This window comes from Ruditapes philippinarum, unplaced genomic scaffold, assembly GCF_026571515.1.
Source record: "Ruditapes philippinarum isolate M1 unplaced genomic scaffold, ASM2657151v2 ctg370_1_1_1_1, whole genome shotgun sequence".
Classification (NCBI taxonomy): Eukaryota; Metazoa; Mollusca; class Bivalvia; order Venerida; family Veneridae; genus Ruditapes; species Ruditapes philippinarum.
In genome coordinates this window covers 20,109-47,858 of record NW_026852008.1, presented here as the reverse complement: position 1 = coordinate 47,858, position 27,750 = coordinate 20,109, and the positions used below count along the sequence as shown (strand labels likewise).

Sequence of the window (27,750 nt, the reverse complement as noted above, 5' to 3'; positions counted from 1 at the left end):
GTATGTTAATGCATTAATGTACAAATGTAACATACACATGTATGTGTCTATTGAAAAGTTAAACGATAAAACTCTCTTTGAGTTGTACAATAATAATTGCTGATATAATTGACATTTAATCCACGTATTCTTTCTGTTGCTTTTAATTAGAACTGATATAGCACGAAGGTAAATTTATGGTCAATGACTGTATTCAAAAGATAACCATCTTGGTTTTTTATAAGTATCAGAAGATAAAACATTTAAAAGCAATAACAACTACAAAAAAGAAGAAAAAAAAGCAAAAGTTAAGCAATCATGATCTTCGATCCTGCTTATAGCAAACCAATTGAACAGCTCGGTTAACTTTGAATTATTTATTGTAGAGAATCAAGTATATTTTCCTATTTCCGGGAAAAGTAATTTTCTGATTTTTTTTTATCAAATGTTTTAACTGATCATTGACCTTGTAACTAATAAACCGATGGACATAACATTGACTAAATTGGTATTATGATTTTCATTTATGGGAACCATTTATAACGGTCGCATTCTGTGATAGGAAATTATTGGTAAGTAGCGTGTTTTCGGATAGACACAGTAGCGCTTTTGAACATTTTTGTTTTTCATCTGATGCGGATCAATTCCGTTACGAAACATTACCAGAGTAAATACAGTTATTTAATCTTAATTTTCAATTGCAAATACCCTTTTCCCAATTAATTCTTGTGCATTGTTCAGTAAAAACAAAGATCAATACCTTTTAAAGCATCAAAATATTGATAATAATACTGTCAATAGAATTGCCAATTTTACTGCTAAACATGTTTCAGAGTCAACTCGTCCTCTGGTCAACTCGTCCTCAGGTCAACTCGTCACCTTTTTGGTCAACTCGTCCCCTGGACAACTCGTCCTCTAGTCAACTCGTCCCCAACTCGTCCCTTATATTTTATTACTACTTGTTTTTCATATAGTTCATAAATCATTATAGACTGTTAAAATAATATATTATAAAATTACTGAATTGGACATATTTTGATGCTTTTTGTATGCGAATATTTGGAGTTCCATCTTATGATAAGGATATATATGCATAATTCTGATTAAATTACATACACAAAAAAACAACACGAAGACGATCAATAGCAATAACATTTAATGTATAAAAACATCTTTTTTGTCAATATTATGTCATACATGTATAAATAGTCACTTTCACTTTCACACTTTCATTGTTTTTTTTTCCATGCACATATTTCATTGTCTATTTTTTTGGACATCTTACGACTCTACTCTTGGGGCTTGTATAAGTTGCCGAATTCTCTCAAAAGTCCCGTTGATGATAACTCCCCATTCCTGTACTTATCCCACAGCTGGTGCGTCTGTCCCTGAAGAAAGGTGTACTTTTTCCGTTGGTAGCGGCGTAGTCTTCCTTCACTTATCAATTTCGAGTTCCTCACTGCTACCTGGGCCTCATCGAACAGCAGTTTTATCAAAAGGTAGAATGGAGGCGTTCCCCCAGCCCTTCCATTCAATCTTCTATGCCATCCTTTAAAATAATAGAAGTATATTACAATACCAATAAGATAGGCACAGGTCAACTATAATAGATATATTAATCTCTTTAATGCGGCGATTTATGTGTCCACGAATGCATTTCTCAAATTCGCTACAATTTTGGCTATGACATATTTTTTTATGTATGAGAAGTATGACTGCTACCATGTATACAGTCTATTTCAAATATCTAATATTGTCATAATATTTTAAAATGTGATTTTACCTTCAACATCGTTGTTTGTGCGGATCCATGCTCAATCCAAACACCGACCAAGAATGGACTGGCCACATATCATTGTCGATCCAGGTCCGTCTAATGTAAGCTAGCAGTCCATCAAAACGGTCTGGAGCTAAGTCTGCCATAGTTAATCAAACGCCATTAACTTGTATATGTGTGTGAATTTTAATTTATTTATACTCACCACCGGTTGCCCATGTCACAGTTATGATATGAATTTGAGATTTTGGAAACAAATTGATGCCTGCCTGATGGACAGGTAAAACAACAAAAGAGCGGAGAAACACTAACCTGGGCATGTTTTTCACACCTTTGGCGCTCATAAATGTCCTTATTAATTACAATTGTTTATAGTACTTGGCTGTGAAATTGAACAAGTGTTATAAAGCGCTATAAATCTAGATCTACTTTTTTTGGGGGCGGGGAGTTTTTTTTTTTACGAGCCAAGGTCTATGAGCGCTATACTGAGATTAGCGTTATAACGGAGAGCGATATATCAAGGCTACAGTGTATATACATATAAGGAAAATCAATGGGACAGGGCAAATTTTCACCCAAGGGCTTTTATTTGAACAAACTTGGTAGGACACTCCCTGAAAGATGTTTCATGCCAAACATCCAAGTTCTAGCTCTCTGTGCTTCTTAAAAGAGAATATTTTAAGTCTTTACTTTCAATTGCCATGGCAAACAGAGTTTAATATATATGGAATTAAACACTTTGAACAATTTTTAAAGTGTGATATAAATTCATGATAAAATATATGATGAACATAAACTATCCGATAGTTTCCAACTGGTCAAATATTCAGTACTTGGCCTCCATATCTTGACAAAATGTTTGACCACTATGACATGATTGTGAGATTATTGCGAAAGTACTGCATTACCCCACCCACTTACTTACTGTTCAATGAATATCGACATTATCTTTTTCTAAAACAATTCAATGACGTAAACATATATTATATTCATAAATAATACTAATTATGTCTCCCCCACCTCGGGGGGAGACATATTGTTTTTGCCCTGTCCGTCCGTCAGTCCGTCCGTCCGTCCGTCAGTCCGTCCGTCCATTCTTCGTTTCCGGACGATAACTAGAGTTCCTTTTGACCTACAGCTCTCAAACTTCATAGGATGAATGGTCTTATTGAGCAGATGATCCCTATTGTTTTTGGGGTCAGTAGTTCAAAGGTCAAGGTCACAGTGACCGTTGGTCAATTTCTCGTTTCCGGATGATAACTAGAGTTCCTTATGACCTACAGCCCTCAAACTTCATAGGATGATTGGTCTTATAGAGCTGATGATCCCTATTGTTTTTGGGGTCAGTAGGTCAAAGGTCAAGGTCACACTGACCGTTGGTCAATTTCTCGTTTCCGGATGATAACTAGAGTTCCTTTAGACCTACAGACCTCAAACTTCATAGGATGATTGGTCTTATTGAGCAGATGATCCCTATTGTTTTTGGGGTCAGTAGTTCAAAGGTCAAGGTCACAGTGACCGTTGGTCAATTTCTCGTTTCCGGATGATAACTAGAGTTCCTTTTGACCTACAGCCCTCAAACTTCATAGGATGATTGGTCTTATAGAGCAGATGATCCTTATGTCTCCCCCCACCTCGGGGGGAGACATATTGTTTTTGCCCTGTCCGTCCGTCCGTCAGTCCGTCCGTCCGTCAGTCCGTCCGTCCATTCTTCGTTTCCGGACGATAACTAGAGTTCCTTTTGACCTACAGCTCTCAAACTTCATAGGATGAATGGTCTTATTGAGCAGATGATCCCTATTGTTTTTGGGGTCAGTAGTTCAAAGGTCAAGGTCACAGTGACCGTTGGTCAATTTCTCGTTTCCGGATGATAACTAGAGTTCCTTTTGACCTACAGCCCTCAAACTTCATAGGATGATTGGTCTTATAGAGCAGATGATCCTTATGTCTCCCCCACCTCGGGGGGAGACATATTGTTTTTGCCCTGTCCGTCCGTCCGTCAGTCCGTCCGTCCGTCAGTCAGTCCGTCCATTCTTCGTTTCCGGACGATAACTAGAGTTCCTTTTGACCTACAGCTCTCAAACTTCATAGGATGAATGGTCTTATTGAGCAGATGATCCCTATTGTTTTTGGGGTCAGTAGTTCAAAGGTCAAGGTCACAGTGACCGTTGGTCAATTTCTCGGTTCCGGATGATAACTAGAGTTCCTTTTGACCTACAGCCCTCAAACTTCATAGGATGATTGGTCTTATAGAGCTGATGATCCCTATTGTTTTTGGGGTCAGTAGGTCAAACGAGTGGAGTCATCCCAACACACTACAGTTATCATGATTTGACATACATTGAAATTTGAGTTATCTTTCAATAGTGTAAAAAATCTGACAATATGAACGTTTGTTTCAAGTATCATCAAAATCCTTCAAAGGGTTGAAGAGTTATGGAGCAGACACAATTTCCTTTAATTTCAGTTGTGAAACTATATATGATATGACATTCAAGTGTCAAGTAGACCTTGACCTTGGAACCAGCCATACGAAACATGTACTCTACACGTTCTCTGGATGTGGTGAATTTTTGTTTCAAGTATCTACCAGAGAGGCTTCATTGTGAAAACGAGTGGAGTCATCCCAACACACTACAGTTATCATGATTTTACATACATTGTAATTTGAGTTGTCTTTCAATAGTGTAAAAAAATCTGACAATATGAACGTTTGTTTCAAGTATCATCAAAATCCTTTAAAGGTTTGAAGAATTATGGAGCAGACACAATTTCATTTAATTTCATTTGTGAAACTATATATGATATGACCATCAAGTGCAATTTCGTTTGACGCCCGCCTGCCATACGCTGATTGAATAACCAGGATTTTCAAAATTGAATACCTGGTTAAAAACAAACAGTTTAGGAAGCATCTTCTCATACAACCTTAACAATAGAAACCATCCATAGACCGCCTTCATTGAAGTGACTACCGGGTATTTACATTATCTTATCTCCATTTCCATTCCTGTTTCCATTCACAGTTATTCTCAGCAGTGGGGGAGACATGCGCTTTTTTACAAAAGCATCCTCTAGTTATGCCCCCATTTCGAAGAAAAGGGGGTATATTGCTTTGCACTTGACGGTCCGTCGGTCCGTCGGTCCGTAGACCAAATGGTTTCCGAGTGATAACTAAAGAACCCTTAGGCCTAGGAACTTCAAACTTGGTATGGTGATTGGTCATGATCAGTAGATGATCCCTATTGATTTTGGGGTCAAGGGGTCAAAGGTCAAGGTCACATTGACCTTGTAAGCAAAAACGGTTTCCGATCAATAACTAAAGAACCTTAAGGCCTAGGAACTTCAAACTTAGTAAGGTGATTGGTCATGACCAGTAGATGACCCCTATCGATTTTGGGGTCAAAGGGTCAAAGGTCAAGGTCACATTGACCTTGTAAGCAAAAACGGTTTCCGATCAATAACTAAAGAACCTTAAGGCCTAGGAACTTCAAACTTGGTATGGTGATTGGTCATGATCAGTAGATGACCCCTATTGATTTTGGGGTCAAGGGGTCAAAGGTCAAGGTCACAATGACATAGTAAGCAATAACGGTTTCTGATCAATAACTAAAGAACTTTAAGGCTTAGGAACTTCAAACTTGGTATAGTGATTGGTCATGATCAGTAGATGACCCCTATTGATTTTGGGGTCAAGGGGTCAAAGGTCAAGGTCACATTGACCTCTTGGGTAAAAACGGTTTCTGATCATTAACAAAAGAACCATTAGGCCTAGGAACTTCAAACTTGGTATGGTGATTGGTCATGACCAGCAGATGACCCCTATTGATTTTTGGGGTTAAGGGGTCAAAGGTCAAGGTCACATTGACCTTGTAGGTAAAAACGATTTCCGATCAATAACGAAAGAACCCTTTGGCCTAGGAACTTCAAAACTTGGTATGGTGATTGGTCATGACCAGCAGATGACCCCTATTGATTTTGGGGTTAAGGGGTCAAAGGTCAAGGTCACATTGACTTTGTAGGTAAAAACGGTTTCCGATCAATAACGAAAGAACCCTTAGGCCTAGGGACTTCAAACTTGATATTGTGATTGGTCATGAACAGTAGATGACCCCTATTGATTTTGGGGTCAAAGGTCAAGGTCACATTAACCTCTTAGGTAAAAACAGTTTCTGATCAATAACTAAAGAACCCTTAGGCCTAGGAACTTCAAACTTGGTATGGTGATTGGTCATGACCAGTAGATGACCCCTATTGATATTGGGGTTAAGGGTCAAAGGGCAAGGTCACATTGACCTTGTAGGTAAAAATGCTTTCAAGTCAATAACTTAAGAACCCTTTGGCCTAGGAACTTCAAACATGGTATGGTGATTGGTCATGACAAAAGCAGATTACCTATTGATTTTGGGGTCAAGGGGTCAAAGGTCAAGGTCACATTGACCTTGTATGTTAAAACGGTTTCTGATCAATTAACTAAAAACGCTTAGGCCTAGGAACTTCAAACTTTGTATGATGATTGGTCGTGACCAGCAGATGACCCCTATTGAGTTTTTGGTCAAGGGGTCAAAGGTTAAGGTCATGACCAGTAGATACTTGATAACCCTTATTAATTGTTTGATCACTGGGTCAGAAGTCATGCATAATAACCTTTTCACATGACTAATTGGCTGCTGATAGGGGGCATACATGTTTTACAAACATATCTTGTTATATTTAAAAGAAACAAAAAACTTTCGAAAGTAAAACATAAATGGCTAACTGTTTGATTTATGTTTTACTTTCGAAAGTTTTTTGTTTCTTTTAAATATAATTAGTATTATTTGTGAATATAATATATGTTTACGTCATTGAATTGTTTTAGAAAAAGATAATGTCGATATTCATTGAACAGTAAGTAAAAATCGTCAGCATTATAACTTATATATATAGGCAGTGGGTGGGGTAATGCAGTACTTTCGCAATGAGCGTTCCAAATGAGAGCCTCGTTAGAACGCGGTGTTGAGACATTGGACCCCAACATGAGCGTTATAATGAGGCTGTAGTGTAGTAAAAACTAAAAAAAAATCTTTTAAAAAAACCCAAATAGCCAGAGCTTAGATATTAAGCATGAAATATCTTCTAGTGGGTGTCTACCAAGACCTGGGGGTCAAAATTGGCCCTGCCCGGGGGGGTAATTGCTTTCCCTTATTTCCATATACAGGGCTCACGCTGTCGGTCGCCATAGTCGCCATTTGCGATTATTTTATAAGATTGGCGATTATTTTTGCATTTTGGCCACAAAATCTGGCGATTATTTTTTACTTCCAACAGTGTTTATATAAGGTGTAAAATGCAGTAGACCCAATTAACACCAGTGGGGTGGATTTAATTGAGTGTCAACATTTTATCGGTCACGTGCTGCTTACCATATTGCCCGAGGTGATAAAAATACATGCAAGATGTAAAATTGTATAAGTACTTTAAAGATATTGTCCAGCATTATAATAGCCATCAAGTATCCGTCAATTAGCCAAAAAGACCGTCTTAAAATTGATAAACTGGATATTGACCAACCCAAAATTTACGGGAAATTTACCGTACATTGCAGTAATGGCAAATTTTGTAATTTTTCGTTTTAAGGTACTTGACTAAATCGCCAGTGGAAAACAATGATAAAATATTTAGAAAGTATTAACTTCCAAACAACTATTTGCACAACAACCAAAATTGTGAGTATTTCTTCAGAAAACAGGAAAAAATCCGATTGTCATATATTTTCGCGACACCGATAATTTTGATATTTATTTAAAGGTGAAAATAAGCTATGTTCTGTTTAAAAATCTTTACTATTATGGCAGAAAATTTGTAACACATTGGTGATGATGACATTTTCAGTAAGTTATTCAGAAAAAAGGCTGCATTCTGTGAATGAGTTTGCAAGTGTTATTTTTAGCTCGACTATTCGAAGAATATGAGAGCTATTGTAGTCGCCCCGGCGTCGGCGTCAGCGTCCGCGTCGGCGTCTGCGTTGGTTAAAGTTTTTTGTAAAGTCAAATATCTCAATTATTACTTGAGATATTCAATTGAAACTTACAATACTTACTTATAGTAACAAGGTACATCAGATTGACAAGTTGGATAACTCTGCCTACAATATTGACAGAATTATGCCCCTTTTTAACTTAGAAATTTTGGTTAAAGTTTTTTGTAAGGTCAAATATCTCAATTATTGCTTGAGATATTCAATTGAAACTTACAATACTTATTTATAGTAACAAGGTACATCATATTGACAAGTTGGATAACTCTGCCTACAATATTGAAAGAATTATGCCCCTTTTTAACTTAGAAATTTTGGTTAAAGTTTTTTGTAAAGTCAGATATCTCAATTATTGCTTGAGATATTCAATTGAAATTTAAAATCCTTTTTTATAGTAACAATGTACATCAGTTTGAAAAATTGCATAACTCTGCCTGCAATATTTGCAGAATTATTTGCCCCTTTGAAACTTAGAAATTTTGGTTAAAGGTTAAAAGTCTTCAAAGATATTTACTTGAAACTTTACACATGCACTTAGGGTCATAATTGGAGGGTCATAATTATATGTCACTGACCAAGTTCCATAACTCTATCTTGCATTAAGGCTGATTCATATCCCCTTTTCTACTTAGTCTCTTGGTTAATGTTTACATGCAAGTTTTACATATCTCAATAACTATTAAAGGTATTTATTTAAAACTTCACATATGCATTTAGGGTCATAATTGTAGGTCACTGACAAAGATCCATAATTCTATCTTGCATTTAGGCTGATTTTTCTCCCCTTTTTCAACTTAGAAATTCATGGTAAAGTTTTGCTTGTAAGCTGTTATCTCAATAACTACTGAAGGGTTTGTGCCTTTTTTGGGACAATTTTATGCATTCATAATAATAAAGCAGTGATTTACTTGATAAAACATCTTAATAACAAGCCTTTGTACCTTTTCTGTCAAATTTATGTATTCATAGGTAATTAGTATTATTACACTAAATAAAACACCCTTGTGACATTACCTTCCGAATAGTCAAGCCAATACTGTATAATTAGAGTCTCTCTAAGGCCTATAACATGAATTTATAAAAAAAAATTAGCCCTTTTGTGAACTTAAAAAATTTAACATTATCAAGGCTCTTTTACTATCAAGCACTTAGAATAGTCGAGCATGCTGTCCTACCGACAGCTCTTGTTATAGGCTAATATGACCTAGATCTACTCCAGTTCTGTGTGAAATGTGGAAATTGACAGGGGTTATAGCTGACAAAATTTGATTAGAACAAACAAAAGAAATTGTCTGATAATAGCATTATGTAAATTCATAATGAATCTTTAATATTATTGATATACTGTAATTATACTATATAACATTTTTATTCTGTTCTATAATAACAATTTAAGTTGTGGGTCTATTTAAAAAAAGGTAGTTATCAATATATACACAAATGTATCAGTTTATTTGAGAATCCTTATAAAACTGAAAAAGTTTTATATGTAATGTTTAATTAATCAACTGCTTATGTTGTTAATCGCTAAATCGTGAATAGTCCGCTGAACTTTTGGCTATTATTATTTTAAGTTAAAAATATTGGCTATTATTTTATTTGAGCCAGTGTGAGCCCTGCATATAGTAAAGAAAAAATCTTTTAAAAAACCCAAATTAACATGTATTATGACTCAGGCGGGCGATTTAGGGCCACCATGGCCCTCTTGTTTGATTTATATTACATCAGTGGGTATTGGGAAGTAGAGAAATTATGCCATTTGCATTCAATGTAACAGTCCAATGGACATGTACATGTAAATGTGAGTTCTATAGAGTGTTAATGTTTGATAATTTTGAGTATTTAACAATATTTGTGCTTAAATAGTTTGCCAAACATGTATATTTTTTTCTGATTGTTTGTATGAAACTTTAAGAAGTCATTTTAAAAGGTGATAGATAATTGATCAGTTGACACACTTTGAGTTTTCTTTAATTAAAATTGATTTTATTATCAATAATACATTTGTATATTAATCAATCTTCCTACAGTAACTGTCAGATTTGTTTTAATGGGAGTATTAAGTGGCATCCTTTGGATTTAAAGCTGCTGTACATCTAGACTGAAACTATGATTTTTTATCAAACCAGGACAATTTTTATCGGTCATTTCTTAAAATCTGATCTGATATTCTCTAGATAAATAAACATAGAAATTAAAATACTTACATGGGTCTTCTTTATCTGACAGGTACATTCTCTGGCAGTACAATGTACATGTAGCAGATAAAGTAGTTACCTGAAATAACAAAATACAATGAAAATAACCTTATTAACTGTACATCAGTAATAGATGACTCGGCAGACTATTAGTCAGACTAGTCACTATTGTTACTAATAATGCACCAGAAAAGGTGCATAACTGATAAAATAAATAATAAAGTTACCCGCCCTTTAGAAATGCAATTCAGTTTATTGTTTAAAAATGTAACAAGTATTCCAAATTTGAAGTGATTAACTTTGATATTTTTGATTTTTTTTTTGATAAATTGACCATAGAAGAAAAGAATTAAGTTAAAAAAAGGGGCATAACCTTGCAAAAATGAATTTTAAGATTATGTGCCCTTCCGAAATGTTGTCATATTTTCATAGTGAACATGTATATCAAGTTTGAAGAGAAAAGCTTTCATACATATAGTTCCGAAGAAAATAGACCTTAACAAAAAGGTAAACCAGAGCTAAAAGAGTTTAAAAAAGGGCATTTCTTTGCAAAAAAAATAATTTTAGGATTATATGCCCTTTTGAAATAGTGCCCTTTCATGACAATAAACATGTAAACCATGTTTGAAGTGAATAGCTTTTATAGTTTCTGAGAAAATGGACCTTAATAAAAAAAGGTAACCAACACTGATGCCAACACCGAATGAGGGTCTGGGGTCCTTACAATTGCTTCACTTTTTTTTCTTAGAAAAGTGGAGCTAAATATGTAGGTAAAAGCTGGAAATTCATCATCTAACATTTATTGTGAAATTGCATCTCTATTACTTAATAAATTTCCTGATTTTTAGTATCATGTAGACTTGAGTGGTGACCTTCCTTGAAATGTTATGACTGTAAATGAAACAAACTCTGTAAATGAAACAAACACTGTGATAAGGGTTCCCTAGAGGCTAATGTCATTACAGACAAATGCATAATTAATTGACATTATACAGTTAAGGTCTGCCAATTTTCTGAGGTTATTTTGGTTTTCTATCCAGCATTAAAGCATATTCCAACAGCAGGAAATTTCAGAACATCTGTTTTAAAGATAATGATTTTATTGATTAAGAGGCTATTTATAGAGAAGCTATGCTGATCTAACTTGCAGTGACAGATAAGGGTATAAAAATAACTCCACCTGCTGAATTTGTGTAATATACTTGATCTCGAATAGGGAGAGCTACTTACTTTAGTGAAGTGTATGGTACTTGCAATATTGCATCTGCTTGAATGTTAGTGTCACATCTTTCTCACAAAAAAAAACAAAACAACTTTGCTTTTTCTTTGAAATAAAGAAAAATGTTTATGCTTCTTAACATGGAATATTTTGCTCCACTTCATGTGGAAGAAAAGAAAAGATTTCTATTTGGACAAAATAATGTCCTGTTTTAGACTTAAAATTAAGATTTAGGTTTTCATACTTTTTTTTCTCCACCATTTGAGATTTTATTTTTAAATCTTAAATACTCAATTTAACTTATATATCATATAAATTTGACGTTAAACCCATTCATAGGTGAACATTCATAACATAACAACAACATAAACGTTTATTCATGTCAGGCTCATATACAGAACAACATGACAGAAAATAAAGTTTTAAACATTTTAAACATAAATCTTCGTATATTATGATATAATTACAGGGATTAAAAAACACAACATAACAACTTGTTCTTATTTTACTATTTATGATAGTGAATAGTAAAGGGATGCTATACTGTAGTCGGGTTTTGTTTATGACTAGGTATTTAAGAATGGTGAAATAAAACAGTAATTTGTAAACAAGTTGATAAGATTGCACATACTGGCAGATTTGCTGCCAATATTATTGATGGCATAGGGATATTATTTTTGCCTCTTGTTCTCAAATGATAAATACCAGATAAAACTGTATTTCTGTAATGCTATTGTGATAAACAAAGATAATGGAAAGATCAGCACCATATGTTTGTTTTCTGTCATTCTCAATACATGTATATGGTAACATGTAGAAATAGAACTGTCAGTGGTAACTTGTTTATAGTAACTTGTTAACAAGCATGGGATGGACACTTGGTACATGTATATAGTTGTCATGGAATAATATGGATTAGTATGCTTTCTGCAAAACAGAGAGTTAAATTTGAAACAGTTGTGAGTTTCTAGTTTGCTGTTTGATGAAAGCTTAAGTTATAAAGTTTATACATGTTAATGTAATATGTTAAAGTTTTTTTAGCATTGATGCTTTATATTTATTTAATGCTGCTTTAATGGTTCTACACTATATTGATGTTGGAATTAAATTTAGATTGTCCATCTATTCATCCTACTGTATGTATGTAGAACAGTTTGTGTGGTATGTACACGTAACACCAAAAGTATAACTGCTAGAGCAATGAAACTTCCATCAATTGTTGAAAATTGATAATTTATCCAAAAACAATTAAAATTTTATGTTTAACACTGACTGATCTTGGTTTGTGCTGGTCTCATTGGTAGAATCAGCATAGGGCTAGAGTTTTGTCCACTGATAGGGTATTTAAAGTAGTGCTGCATGTAACTCCAAAAATATAGATGTTACTTTCTAAGAATAATTGTCACAAGTTAACTCACACAAATGTTTGTTTTGACCCAAAACTATTTGCTAATAAGTTTCATGTATACTAAAGGGATTCCACTGAAGTTTTTGGACGTGACAGAACTGGAATAACTTTTCTAGATTAATATTCCATTTGATTTAGGTCTAGATCAATAACTTGTGTGCAAAATTGCAGATTTTTGCTCACGCTGTTTTTCCAAAATAATGACTCTACTTTTGAATAGAATCACACAATGCAATGTGATTTTAATTTTTTTTTTGTATTTTCTGATCGTAAGATCAGTAAATACATAGCTATCATCCACGGTCTAACACAAAATTTCCTGACAGTCCTAACAATGCAAAGTAGTTCTCACTCAAAACTGCTTAAAAACCAGCAATTTAAAAGAAAGAATAATTTTTAATGTAGGCATTTAACAAATTACAGTGCATTAAAAGTTTAGATTAGTCAATAGAAATATGAGGTTACAATCACAAATTTCGCGGATGAATATCTTTTTTACCCAATGAAAAATGTTCGGCTATTTCCGTAAAACTTCGGATTATCATGAATATCATTTTAATCAATGAAAATGCTATTTTTAGCTATGTCGATTAAATGAATACTCCAGAGCGTAGTACACAAATAAATCTGACTGTCGAGTAGTGGAATATATACATGTCGGACTGTTTTGGCGAGAAGATTTTCGCTAAATTATTTTCATCAGTGTTAAACAACAGGTTAATCGTGAACAAAATACCTCGAAATTAATAAGGATTGCAAACACGAAATGGAAATTCTCAATTTAGAATTACATAATGTATTCGTTTTTATTCAAGGTACATATGTATTACTTCGCCGTGGTGCAGAGGTAAGCGGTCTCTTTGAGGGTGTGAGAGGCCTATGGCTCAAATCCTAGTCGAGGCAATTCTATTTTTTTTCATGCAAAATTCCATATGTATCAATCTCAAACTGTTATAGAAGAAAATCAAAACGCTGTCGCTGCGTAAGATGAATTATAGTATATAAAAATAAACTTATACAGGAAAGTACATACAGATAGTCAGTACGATTTAGATTGATACCATAGAGCTGCAGCCCTTTGATTAGTATATTTCTTTACTATCTTATGCATATCTTTCTGTTTTAAGGGCACCTGAGATCTTTCTACAACAATAAAGCTGGAACATTGTCATTATGACATATGACCTGTGTTGGTGCTACATACCACCCACCAAAAAGAAAAAGAAAAAAAGAATAAAATAATAATAAAAAATAGGATAAATGTCCCAGCTCATCTATTTGAGAAATTTAAATTTTATGTTTTTAGATTTTTTTTTGAGTTTTGTTAAGAATTTCAAGAAAAATGGGTCCTTTAAACAACTGTAAAAGATCCATTTAATAAAAATACAACTTTATAATGGGATTATATTGATGTTTTGGTAACAATCTCATAAAAGTTATAATAAGAAGTAAAATGTAACATGAATCATGACATGCTGGAATCAGTGGTGAATCACTACAGTTCATTGTTAATAGTAAATGTTGTGGTTAGCTGAAATAGAAAGCAGGCAGTTTGATTCTTGACTGGTTGAAATAATTATATAATTGCCTGATGATACAAATGTTATGATATAATAAGGTAAAATCTGTGTATATTTCAGACTGATATGGCTCGATGACGGAGCTGGTGTCATTCAGTATCCAGCGTGAAGTACAGCTGAGGTTTCTCTCACCAGCCGATATACCAGAGGTGAAGAAACTATGCGCAGAATGGTTCCCAATAGAGTAAGTTTCATATCACTCCTTACTTAATTATATTTGATATGCAATTAATTATGTTTTTTTAGCTCACCTGACCACGAAGTGGTCATGGTGAGGTATAGTGATGGGGCTATGTCCGGCGTCCGTCGTCGTGCGTTGTGCGTCGTGCGTCGTGCGTCGTGCGTTGTGCGTCGTTCGTCGTCAACAATTGGGTTGTTAACAGTCTAGCAGTCACAGTTTTGATTGGATCATCATCAAACTTTGTCAGAATGTTTGTCTCAATGAAATACAGATCGAGTTCGAAGATGGGTTATCTCGGGTCAAAAACTAGGTCACAGGAGCTAAAAATAGAAAAAGCTTGTTAACACTCTAGAGGCTGCAGTTTTCATCCAAATATTCTGGAAATTTGTCAGGAAGGTTGTTTTGATGATATCTAGGTCAAGTTCGAAGATGGGTCATCTCTGGTCAAAAAACTAGGTCACGAGCTAAAAATAGAAAAAGCTTGTTAACACTCTAATAATTGGGTTGTTAACAGTCTAGCAGTCACAGTTTTGATTGGATCATCATCAAACTTTGTCAGAATGTTTGTCTCAATGAAATACAGATCGAGTTCGAAGATGGGTTATCTCGGGTCAAAAACTAGGTCACAGGAGCTAAAAATAGAAAAAGCTTGTTAACACTCTAGAGGCTGCAGTTTTCATACAAATATTCTGGAAATTTGTCAGGAAGGTTGTTTTAATGATATCTAGGTCAAGTTCGAAGATGGGTCATCTCCGGTCAAAAACTAGGTCACAGGAGCTAAAAATAGAAAAGCTTGTTAACACTCTAGTGGCTGCAGTTTTCATCCAAATATTTTGGAAATTTGTCAGGAAGGTTGTTTTTATGATATCTAGGTCAAGTTCGAAGATGGGTCATCTCCGGTCAAAAACTAGGTCACAGGAGCTAAAAATAGAAAAAGCTTGTTAACACTCAAGTGGCCGCAGTTTTCATCCAAATATTCTGGAAATTTGTCAGGAAAGTTTGTTTTGATGGTTTCTAGGTCAAGTTCAAAGATGGGTCATCTCCGGTCAAAAACTAGGTCACAGGAGCTAAAAATAGAAAAAGCTTGTTAACACTCTATAGGCTGCAGTTTTCATCCAAATATTCTGGAAATTTGTCAGGAAGGTTGTTTAGATGATATCTAGGTCAAGTTTGAAGATGGATCATGTCTGGTCAAAAACTAGGTCACAGGAGCTAAAAATAGAAAAAGCTTGTTAACACTCTAGTGGCTGCAATTTTCATCCAAATATTTTGGAAATTTGTCAGGAAGGTTGTTTTGATTTTATCTAGGTCAAGTTCGAAGATGGGTTATCACCGGTCAAAAACTAGGTCACAGGAGCTAAAAATAGAAAAAGCTTGTTAACACTCTATAGGCTGCAGTTTTCATCCAAATATTCTGGAAATTTGTCAGGAAGGTTGTTTAGATAATATCTAGGTCAAGTTTAAAGATGGATCATGTCTGGTCAAAAACTAGGTCACAGGAGCTAAAAATAGAAAAAGCTTGTTAACACTCTAGTGGCTGCAGTTTTCATCTAAATATTCTGGAAATTTGTCAGGAAGGTTGCTTAGATAATATCTAGGTCAAGTTCGAAGATGGGTCATCTCCGGTCAAAAACTAGGTCACAGGAGCTAAAAATAGAAAAAGTTTGTTAACACTCTAGTGGCTGCAGTTTTCATCCAAATATTCTGGAAATTTGTCAGGAAGGTTGTTTTGATGATATCTAGGTCAAGTTGGAAGATGGGTAATGTCCGGTCAAAAACTAGGTCACAGGAGCTAAAAATAGAAAAAGCTTGTTAACACTCTAGTGGCTGCAGTTCTCATCCAAATATTCTGGAAATTTGTCAGGAAGGTTGTTTTGATGATATCTAGGTCAAGTTGGAAGATGGGTCATGTCCGGTCAAAAACTAGGTCACAGGTGCTAATAATAGAAAAAGCTTGTTAACACTCTAGTGGCTGCAGTTTTCATCCAAATATTTTGGAAATTTGTCAGGAAGGTTGTTTTGATGATTTTCAGGTCAAGTTCGAAGATGGGTTATCACCGGTCAAAAACTAGGTCACAGGAGCTAAAAATAGAAAAAGCTTGTTAACACTCTAGTGGCTGCAGTTTTGATTAAAATATTCTGGAAATTTGTCAGGAAGGTTGTTTTAATGATTTCTAGGTCAAGTTCGAAGATGGGTCATGTCTGGTCAAAAACTAGGTCACAGGAGCTAAAAATAGAAAAAGCTTGTTAACACTCTAATGGTTGCAGTTTTCATCCAAACATTCTGGAATTTTGTCAGAAAGGTTGTTTTGATGATTTCTAGGTCAAGTTCGAGGATGGGTCATCTCAGGTCAAAAACTAGGTCACAGGAGCTAAAAATAGAAAAAGCTTGTTAACACTCTAATGGCTGCAGTTTTCATCTAAATGTTCTGGAAATTTGTCAAGAAGGTTGTTTTGATGATATCTAAGTCAAGTTCGAAGATGGGTCATCTCCGGTCAAAAACTAGGTCACAGGAGCTAAAAATAGAAAAGCTTGTTAACACATTAGGGGCTGCAGTTTTTCATCCAAATATTCTTGAAATTTGTCAGGAAGGTTGTTTTGATGATGTCTAGGTCAAGTTCGAAGATGGGTTATCTCCGGTCAAAAACTAGGTCACAGGAGCTAAACATAGAAAAAGCTTGTTAACACTCTAGTGGCTGCAGTATTGATTCAAATATTCTGGAAATTTGTCAGGAAGGTTGTTTTGATGATTTCTAGGTCAAGTTCGAAGATGGGCCATCTCAGGTCAAAAACTAGGTCACAGGAGTTAAAAATAGAAAAAGCTTGTTTACACTCTAGTGGCTGCAGTTTTTATTCAAATATTCAGGAAATTTGTCAAGAATGTTGTTTTGATGTTTTCTGGGTCAAGTGCTAAGATTGGTCATGTCTGGTCAAAAACTAGGTCACAGGAGCTAAAAATAGAAACATCTTTTTAACACTCTAGTGGCTGCTGTTTTGATCCAAATTTCCTGGAAATTGGTCAGGAAGGTTGTTTTGATGATTTCTAGGTCAAGTTTGAATATGGGTCGTGTCCAGTCAAAAATTAGGTCACATTGCCCAAATATGGAAAAATCTTTATAACACACTAGAGGTCACATGTTTGACTCAGTCGCATCAAACTTGGTCATGATGCTTGTTTAAGACATTGCTTGGATGCGGTTGTGTCAGGTGAGCGATCCAGGGCCATCATGGCCCTCTTGTTTAAATAAGGGATTTCATCATAAAATGATAAAAACATAAGCAGCCAACCCATTTTTGTTGAGACTCTTTGCTAGAGGTTAAGCCAGGGTGGCAAAATTGTCTGTATTGGCCAGGTTGTCCCACAGCTTGTACGGACAAGTGGATAGTTTTTTTCAGTGTAAATCAGACAAGTAAGTCAAAATCAGATTTTGCCAATCCTGAATTTAGGGATTCTCAAATGTTTTGGAACTAATGTCAACTTTAACAATACAGTGTGTTGCAAGCTAGAATAAGAATTGTAGCGTAATTGCTAAGATCAGACTAAGAGGTCAAAGGAAAAATAATGAGTGTACATTAACTGGTCTGTCCTGTAAGTTGGGAGAAGGCGTAAAATGAAACAAACAAACAAACAAACAAGTTAGCCATGAATGAAGGCATTCTGAAATAACTAAAATATCAACCCTGATGAAACTTTGTCACACATATTGGATGACAAATACTAGTATCAACAATACACTAATACAGTTTGTACATGTATATTAATAATGACTTATAATTACTTGGCTGTAATTCACTGTCATACCTGTTCTAATGATTTCTGTAAAATACATGCTCTGTGCATACAATTATGATATGTTTTGTTTAAAATGCCTTTTTATGATTTTTTTTGAACATTTTTTGTCATCACTGGTACGAAATATGTCAAATATATATTGACAATGGAGACCTCTGTACATACATTATGTTTTGCTTGAATTTTTCATAGTTTCTAGACATTTAATTAATTTGTCAAAATTATATTTTTTTCCAAATGTGTATCAATTATTAATTGACAGAAAAATATTGAAGATACATCAATATTGTTTCTCTTGATGACACAAGAATGAACACCATATCTAATACCCAGTAGGTTATTCATAGGTCACTGTCAAATTTGAGAAAATTTTTGCTTGTCTGGGCAGTAATTTTGCTATTGGTTGAGTACAAATGTACAATGCTAGATGGGCATCATAAACAAAGACCTTATGTGAAATTCAAGTTGGTATCATTTAGTGTTGTCTTAACAATGGAGATAAAACTTTTGCCTGTAAGGTAATTCCTGTTATCAGAAGTGCATATACATGTAACTATAACGGGCAAAAAATACTTGTTAAGTTACCACAAAAGATTAGTTAATGTTTTATAATTTTATAATTTACAATATATGGTTTTTCTTTGTAAGTTATTTATAACCATGATACACCAGTATGAGTTTATTTCTAATAAGTTAGATATTGGTTATGTAACATTGCTGATATAATCTCATCATTTTTATAAGCAATAGTTCTGGCTTAGTTTTTAACACTGTTGCTGCATCTGTCTACCAGGTACACTGAAAACATAATGGACATTGTCACTTCAGTTACAAGTTTTTTTCCTTTGAATATTGTTGTTTTAGTACTGTAGCCCCTTCCAATTCTTGAGTATTAAAAAGTTGTTGAATGAATCATTTGTCCCTTACTACTAGAAGTTCTGATGATTAACTATGTAAATTTTGTAAGTCTTTTATGAGTGGAAGCTAAATTGTATACAGATAGCTTACAGAATGTTTTGTAATGATCCCTAATTCTCTTCTATTAAAAATACAGCAACAAAGGGCAAGACACTTGTATTACGACCTTTTCAAGTGATATTCTAGCCTATATTCTAGCCAAATAGCCTTAAAAATTGAATAGTTGGCAATGTATATAAATCTTCATATTTTTCAGATATATTGATGTTTGGTATGAGCAGATAATCTGGAATCCAAAGTTTTGTTCCATTTTTCAGATATCCTAGGAGATAGCCCTCAAATGCAAAGTTTTATTCCATTTTCAGATATCCTGATGTTTGGTATGAGGAGATAGCCTCGAATCCAAAGTTTTATTCCCTTGCAGCAACATACCATTGTTGGTATCATTTAGTGTTGTCTTAACATTATTTTGGCTTGATTGTGTGCATATACATGTAACTATAAAGGGCAAAAAATTAAACACAATAGATTAGTTAAATCCAAACTCAAGTTATAAACCATGAGGCACCAGTATGAGTTATTTCTAATAAGTTAGATATTGGTTATGTATGTAACATTGCTGATATAATCTCATCATTTTTATAAGCAATAGTTCTGGCTTAGTTTTTAACACTGTTGCTGCATCTGTCTAGTCACAGTATAACACCAGGTACACTGAAAACATAATGGACATTGACACTTCAGTTACAAGTTTTTTTCCTTTGAATATTGTTGTTTTAGTAGCCCCTTCCAATTCTTGAGTATTAAAAAGTTGTTGAATGAATCATTTGTCCCTTACTACTAGAAGTTCTGTTGATTAACTATGTAAATTTTGTAAGTCTTTTATGAGTGGAAGCTAAATTGTATACAGATAGCTTACAGAATGTTTTGTAATGATCCCTAATTCTCTTCTATTAAAAATACAGCAACAAAGGGCAAGACACTTGTATTACGACCTTTTCAAATGATATTCTAGCCTATATTCTAGCCAAATAGCCTTAAAAATTAAATAGTTGGCAATGTATATAAATCTTCATATTTTTTAGATATATTGATGTTTGGTATGAGCAGATAATCTGGAATCCAGAGTTTTGTTCCATTTTTCAGATATCCTAGGAGATAGCCCTCAAATGCAAAGTTTTATTCCATATTTCAGATATCCTGATGTTTGGTATGAGGAGATAGCCTCGAATCCAAAGTTTTATTCCCTTGCAGCAACATACCATTCCAACATTATTGGCTTGATTGTGTGTGAGATTAAACAGAAATCCAAACTCAATAAAGAGGCAAGTTATTGTTCCAACTAAATGAATGCCTTATTGTTGTGTCTGACTAATGGCTCATTTATTGAATTTTCAATTTATATTATTTGAATAATTTATCAATGACTGATTTATTTGATAATGATTTGTTATTATTATTTGTAGATGTAGATGTTAATTGTATAATATCAAAAGAAAGTCTGTAAAAAAAAATAAAAAAAATATTTGTTTATTATACCAGTTGTAAGGGGGGTATACTGGAATCAGCTTGTCCCTTAGGCTGTCTCCCTGTTCGGCTGTCTGTCGGTTTTTTCTTGTCCGCTATATAACTTAAGATTCCTTTCACCCACGGTCTTCAAATTTGGTATTGAGATTGGTCATGATTAGTAGATGACCACAATTGACTTTGAGGTCACCAGGTCAAAGGTCAAAGTCACTGGGTCATAGGTCAAGGTCACAGGGGCCTTGACTTTAAAAACTTGTTTGCCGACTCCCAATTACCTTAGAATCCTTTGACCCACAGTCTTTTAATTGGCATGGAGGTTAGTCATGGTCAACCCCTATTGATTTTGAGGTCACTGGGTCAAAGGTCAATGTCACAGGGGCCTTAATTTAAAAAAAAATGGTCCCCTCAAATGCTTAAAAATGGTTTGGTCAACAGTCTTCATATTTGGTATTGAGGTATGTTAGACTAATAGACGACCCCTATTGATTTTGAGTTCATTAGGTCAAAGGTCAAGGTCAGAAGAACTTTGACTAAAGAAAGCTTGTCCGCCCAATATCTTTAGATTCCTTTGACCCAATGTCTTCATATTTTGCATGGACTTTGGTCATAAACATAGAATGACCGCTATTGCTTTTGAGGTCACTGGGTCAAAGGTCAAGGTCACAGGGGCATTAAGTTCTAAAAGCTTGTCCGCTCAGTTGCTTAAGAATGCTTTTGTCAACAGTCTTCATATTTGGCATTAAGGTAGGTTATGACTAGTAGAAAACCCCGATTGATTTTAAGATGACTATGTCTGCTCAAATGTTTAAGAATGCCTGTCCACATTGTACTGGTTTAGACATTTTAACATTTGAAGCATCTAATTATGTTTTCATTAAACACCTTCAGGCAAAGATGCATGAATGGGGGGGGGATTATTCAAGTCATGCAGTGGCATTTTCAGTTTTGAGGTCAGTAGGTCTTTGCCACTCAAAACATGTAGAGTACATAACTTAGCACCTCGCAATGCACTGGCCTACTACCCTCAGATTTGGCAGGGTGGTTTTCCTTGAGCTCTAAATTGCCACTGTTGATTCTGACAAAGTGGTATGCAGGGGTATTCATGCCATGACAGTGGCAGTTCTAGTTTTTAAAGTGTCAAGAATCATTTGGAAGTATTTTGTCTTTTAACAGATAAAGAAAAGTAAAAAATTCAGGTTCATGTAAGTCTTATGAAACTATGGATTTGTTGAGAGTTCAAGAATATTTGTTGGGGATGATTATCTAAGTATTTTAAACCCATTACCTGCTGGAACCAAAAGTACAGAGCCAGGCCAGTCTGTTACCATGATCATATAGAGCCAGGCATGTCTTTTGGCAGACTTACTTTAAATTTTCATCTTGATATTCCCAACATTGATAATGGGCAGTTCCAGGAAGTTTGTCCAGTCCATTTAAAAATTCTGTAGCTTAGGCGTTTAAGTTGGTCCTATTCTGTAAAATTTGGCACTCATTTTATTAATTTTCCAAAAGCTGAAATCTAAAAATTAAAGCCCATAAACATGTCATTAGATAAGAACCCATATAAGCTATGCAAACAAAGTTTAATATATGTTTCAGCATGTTGTGTAAGGAGAAATTATTTTCCCTTTTAGGATGCAGATATTTTGGCTCCGTCATTTGCGAGTACATCACAGGTGGCTTATATTCTAAGTCTTGGTGTTGTCATAGACTTCAGAAATCATGGTATAGGTGAGTTGAGTATCAATTAAAGTCAATTAATTAATTTGGCCAAAAAATTGGCATAAAAAGATTGTCAGTAATATCTTCTCCATTGTTTTGTAGGTACTAATTTACTTATGTACTAAAGTATTAATTTACTTAATATACTGTACACTTTACATTAATTTCACTAATATTCTGTGGGGTGTCTGTGGCAGAGTGGTTAAGGTCGTTGACTTCAAACCACTTGCCCCTCACCACTGTGGGTTAGAATCCCGACAGGGACTTTGAATTCTTTCATGTAAGGAAGCTATCCAGCTAGCTTATGGAACGTCAATGGTTCTACTCGGGGTACCTGCTTATGCCTGAAATAATGCACAGAAGGGCACCTGAGGCCTTCCTCCATCAGTAAAGCTGGAATGTCGCCATATGACCTATACTGTGTCAGTGTGACTTAAAACCCAATAAAACAAACAAACAAACACTAATGTTCTGCGTATCGATTCCTTATCTAATTCATAGTTATTGCGATTTAATAAGTAAGCCAGAAATTGCAGTATCATATGTTATTCAGCAACACTTTCAATTTTGAAAATGATAATGACCCATACAGATGAGTATGCAAATTAAAAATATACACTGTTTTGGACCAATAACGCAAAATTTTGCCAATGCAAATATGATATATATATATATATGTGTGTGTATATGATTTTAATTCAGTATATGCATGTTTGATTATTGTAAGTTAAAAAAAAAATATGCTGCTATCTTGTCATTTATGGAAGTGATTACTTAATATGATTTTTGAGAAGGATTTTTTGTGTTTCCTTCTCCTGAGTAATGGATTCAAACTAAGATGTGGGAACTTTTGTAAAAATGCATGAATAAATAGAGGATATTTAAGTTTTTTCTATAAATACAGGATTTATTTTTATCGAGTTGTGTAAAAACTAAATATTTCATGAGTAGAGGTAGCACCAGTGAAAATACAGCCAATATGTTTCATTCACTACAGTGAAAAATAAATTTTTACTGTAAAAATACGGAAAACAAAAATACGCATTTTAATTTCATCAATATTTCTCAATATTTCATTTATAAGTGTATTATAAATTTCTTTATTTTTCAGGTTCACTATTATTAGATAGTTTATTATCATATTTGACAACAAAAGAGCGATGTAACTGTAAAGCCGCCTACCTCCATGTATTATCTACAAATCAAACAGCGATAAGATTTTATGAGCGCCGTAACTTTGGTGCACATAGTTATCTCCCCTATTACTACTCAATACAGGGAAAACCAAGGGATGGATATTCATATGTGCTATATATTAATGGAGGAAAACCACCATGGTCCTTATTATATCCTTTTGCTATGTGTGTTTTCTTTACTGGTGTTTGTATTTGTTTCTTACTTAAGGTGTCAATGCTTTGTCAAATGTTGTTTCACTATTCAACAAAAATGTTAAAATACACATTTATTTGAAAGCATTATTAAACAAGTTCAATGTAAGATTAGGAGTTGAATTCCAAATTTATTTTTAGAATTTAATTAAGATTTTGAACAGAAAAATAAATGCATGTAGTTGCAGTTGTCAGCCTGTGTCAGAAGTGGCATATTGATGTATGTTAAGATTGTTTAGCCATCAATAGATTTGTTCGAGATGAATTTATTTTAGCTTGATGGTAATGAAAGCTTGAACCTTATTTAAACAGGGCTTGAGACTAACCTGGTACAGCACTTAGGTTAGGGTTTAATGCAATAATCAAGGGGTCGAGAGGCAGTCACCTTGACCACAAAAACATCTTCTCTCATCTCGTCTCCATCTTGTGCCAGTATTATTTCAATGTAGGCTTACCGTCAATGATGTTGTTAAGTTTGAAAGAGATTTTCAGATATAAAATTTCAAGATGTATAACTTCTTTGGTCATAGTCTTTGGCTATAGTAATTTATCTGACAGAAAGCAATATCAGTATTAGATTTTTCTCACTTATTTTGGAGAGGCCTCTTGATTTTGGGAAAATATACATGTATTGCTTAAGTTGCTTATTTGGGAAGTAAAACAGCTGCTGTAAGTTTAGATTTTTAAGAAACTGCTTGATTTTAAAGAAAATTTTGATTGAGAAGAAGGAAGAAGCCTTTTTATAGGCCTCTGTTATATAAGTTGAGAAATCACTGTGACTTTTAAGTTAAAGCTTTGTATATTTACCTTAACATAAATTCACTGACTACATGAGTCATTGTGGTTCCCTGTTAACAAAACTTCAGCCGTGTGCGTTACCACGTCAGATCATGCGGACTGTCAGACGATGTTTTTGCCGTATTCTCAGTGCAGGTAGCAGCGATACTACAAACAGCTATGTCTCGTGAAACGATCGACAATTCTATAAATCAGCAGATTGAACAAGAGTTTTTACATATAGCAACTGATACTGTCAACAATTTTATATTTTCTTTATTACACTGATTTATAAGTTTATAGCATTTGAATAAATATGCTTTATATGAATTGAAAATATTTATGTTGAAGATTATAGGTATATATTTCAAAGCCGTCCTTTGAATGATTCAAGGAGTATTTGTGCACTTGGCATAACAGAGATGCTTTTGAATATGATATACTTATTACAGGAAAATTGTGCATTTTATACAAAAATTAAGATTCTGCAATCCATGTCAACTGATATTATTGTTTTAAAGGATAAAACACACTAGATTACAGGTAGAAATTCTATATTTTTCCACCAATTATGATTATAGGACATTATGTGGCATCCAAGATTTTCATGTTTATATAAAACATGTAATTTTTTGTATTTGTAGGTAAATGAAGCTAGAACTTTTGAAGCTTTTTGTTTCAACATAGAATTTTAAGTTCAAGATTTATCTAACAAATGATAAGAGTATTGATTACAAAAGACAATTTTCTTTTCATTAATAGTATTGACACTTAAAGTGTATAACTTGAATATATATTTGAAGACATGTATTTAAGAATTTAATAAATGAAAGAACTTAATCTGACAGGATGAAAATTGATAATTAAACTAACATGTGTTTATAATTATTAATAATAATTGCATTTAATGTTTTGAAAAAGACTGTAACAAAGCTCAGTTAGTTATATTCTATGACTAGAAGAGAATTGTACATATACATATATAGTATAAACAGACAATTTAGTAAATAGTATTTATTTTCCTGATTATGAATGTTAAGCATAGATCCAAAGATGTAACATAATTTCATATCTAATTCAGAAATATATTTTATTCCTGATCCATGGATAAGATGTACAACCAAACCTGCAGTTTATCACCACCATACACTGCTATACTTATAATGTGCAAAGAATTGTTTTTCATCTACTGATGTTGTTATATTAATTTATTATTAATTAATCATTGAGATACAGTAGCACAGTTTTCCTGCGGTATAAAAGAACGCTTTTTTTTTCAAATGAATGTGTCTGTTCGGTTGAAACTGCCATCTTGTTACTAGTCCATCGCTCTCATGAAATAATGTCCCATTTTGGTCCAGTTACTCTGATCATTGTCCAAAGCAATATTGAATCTGGTACTGGCTAGTGAACTTTTTTTATACATGTTGAATATTAACTTTATATCATATATCCACTAACATAGTTTTAGAAGATACCCTTAAGGGATAGTGAAAAATATTGTTGTTTTTAAAAAAAGAGTACAGTGTTAAGAAATAATGATGTGAGTTTCAAATGAATCTGATTGGTTAGTAATTCTGCAAATTAACCAAATTGAATGACATATCTGCATTTAGTGACAGGAATCCATCAAATATGGAATGTGTATTTTTTCTTATATAGTGTGCCAACTATTTGTAATTGGGAAAATGTACTGTATGTAAAGAATTCCCAGACATATTGTAAATTTTTATTATTGCAGTATTATTAAAAAAAAGTAATTTTTAATTCATGTGCTAATATTGATTTGTGCCAATACCTGATTAAAGAGCCATCCAAATGTCATCTCATTTACTTGAAATGAAATCTTGTTGTTAAAGAAAAAAAACATGTTTTGTCATATTTGCAATTTTAATTGATTTTATTGGGTTGATACCCTAAAATAATGATGTACATGTAGACGGAGACTCTAAAGTAGATCTAGAGTGTGATCAATTTTTAGCACCATTCATTTACAAATGAACTTCCATTTTAGAATTTCAGTGAGTGTAGGCATTGCATCATGGGCTGTTTTATTCACATGTTTTATATTGTTAAAAAATATATTTAAATCGGTAATTGAAAAGACATTCTAGAAACATTAAAATTTTTTTACAAAAAAAATAAATAAAAAATAGTCTATTAACTCTTAAAATCTTGCTACGAGTTAATGATAAGATTTTACACATGTCACACTTACCCATTGGAAGATGATTAATTGCCTTCTAATTTTTTCTACCTGTTTTGTATGAATTCATGTATCTGCACATTATACTGTAATCATTTATCATTATCACAACATTAAACATACATGTTGAGAACAACAATATTTGTCTTTCACCACGGTTTGAAATCCTCAGTATAACTTTATACTTACAGATTCTGGCTGATATGTACATGTATTACTTACTTGAAATCTGTTTCTTGGTTACCAAGTTATTCTTTGTCCAAGAAAACATTATTTATTGCATGTGCCAAGTTTAAGATTTATTTTCCCCTTTACTGCATGTGTACAATGTTGATATTTCGTATCTGAATCATGAAATGTTTAATTTGGAATTGTATATTGGAATTATGACATTATAATGACAGAAAAAAGAAAGTATAAAAACTCAATCATGAAATACATTAGCAGAATTGACCAGTAATGTTAGCCGAATAACGAATGTTGAGCAAATTACTCAGTAATGTTAGCAGAATTACTCAGTAATGTTAGCCAAATTACTCAGTAATATTAGCAGAATTACTCAGTAATGTTAGCAGAATTACTCAGTAATGTTAGCAGAACTACTCAGTAATGTTAGCAGAATTACTCAGTAATGTTAGCAGAATTACTTAGTAATGTTAGCCAAATTACTCAGTAATGTTAGCAGAATTACTCAGTAATGTTAGTAGAATTACTCAGTAATGTTAGCCAAATTACTCAGTAATGTTAGCCAAATTACTCAGTAATGTTAGCCAAATTACTCAGTAATGTTAGCAGAATTACTCAGTAATGTTAGCCGAATTACTCAGTAATGTTAGCCAAATTACTCAGTAATGTAAGCCAAATTACTCAATAATGTAAGCAGAATTACTCAGTAATGTTAGTAAAATTACTCGGGTAATGTAAGTAAAATTACTTAGTAATGTTAGCCATATTACTCAGTAATGTTAGCCAAATTACTCAGTTATGTTAGTAAAATGACTCTGGTAATGCAAGTAAAATAACTCAGTAATGGTAGCAAAATTACTCAGTAATGATA

At 33.7% G+C, this 27,750-nt stretch overlaps 1 protein-coding gene across 2 annotated transcripts; it reads left to right on the top strand.

The window, feature by feature from the left end:
• Positions 1 to 369: 369 nt before the first annotated feature.
• LOC132746198 (N-alpha-acetyltransferase 60-like) lies at positions 370 to 26,612 on the top strand. 2 transcript variants are annotated; one of them, XM_060735275.1, is made up of 6 exons: positions 370 to 551; positions 14,241 to 14,364; positions 20,269 to 20,398; positions 22,235 to 22,331; positions 23,434 to 23,668; positions 24,534 to 26,612. In XM_060735275.1, the coding sequence occupies exons 2-6, from the start codon at positions 14,255 to 14,257 to the stop codon at positions 24,676 to 24,678; spliced, it is 717 nt and encodes a 238-aa protein (XP_060591258.1). In that variant the 5' UTR covers positions 370 to 551; positions 14,241 to 14,254; the 3' UTR covers positions 24,679 to 26,612. The 2 variants fall into 2 exon arrangements, with proteins under 2 accessions (XP_060591258.1, XP_060591265.1); XM_060735282.1 differs by lacking the exon at positions 370 to 551 and adding an exon at positions 11,952 to 12,187.
• The last annotated feature ends 1,138 nt before the right edge of the window (positions 26,613 to 27,750 follow it).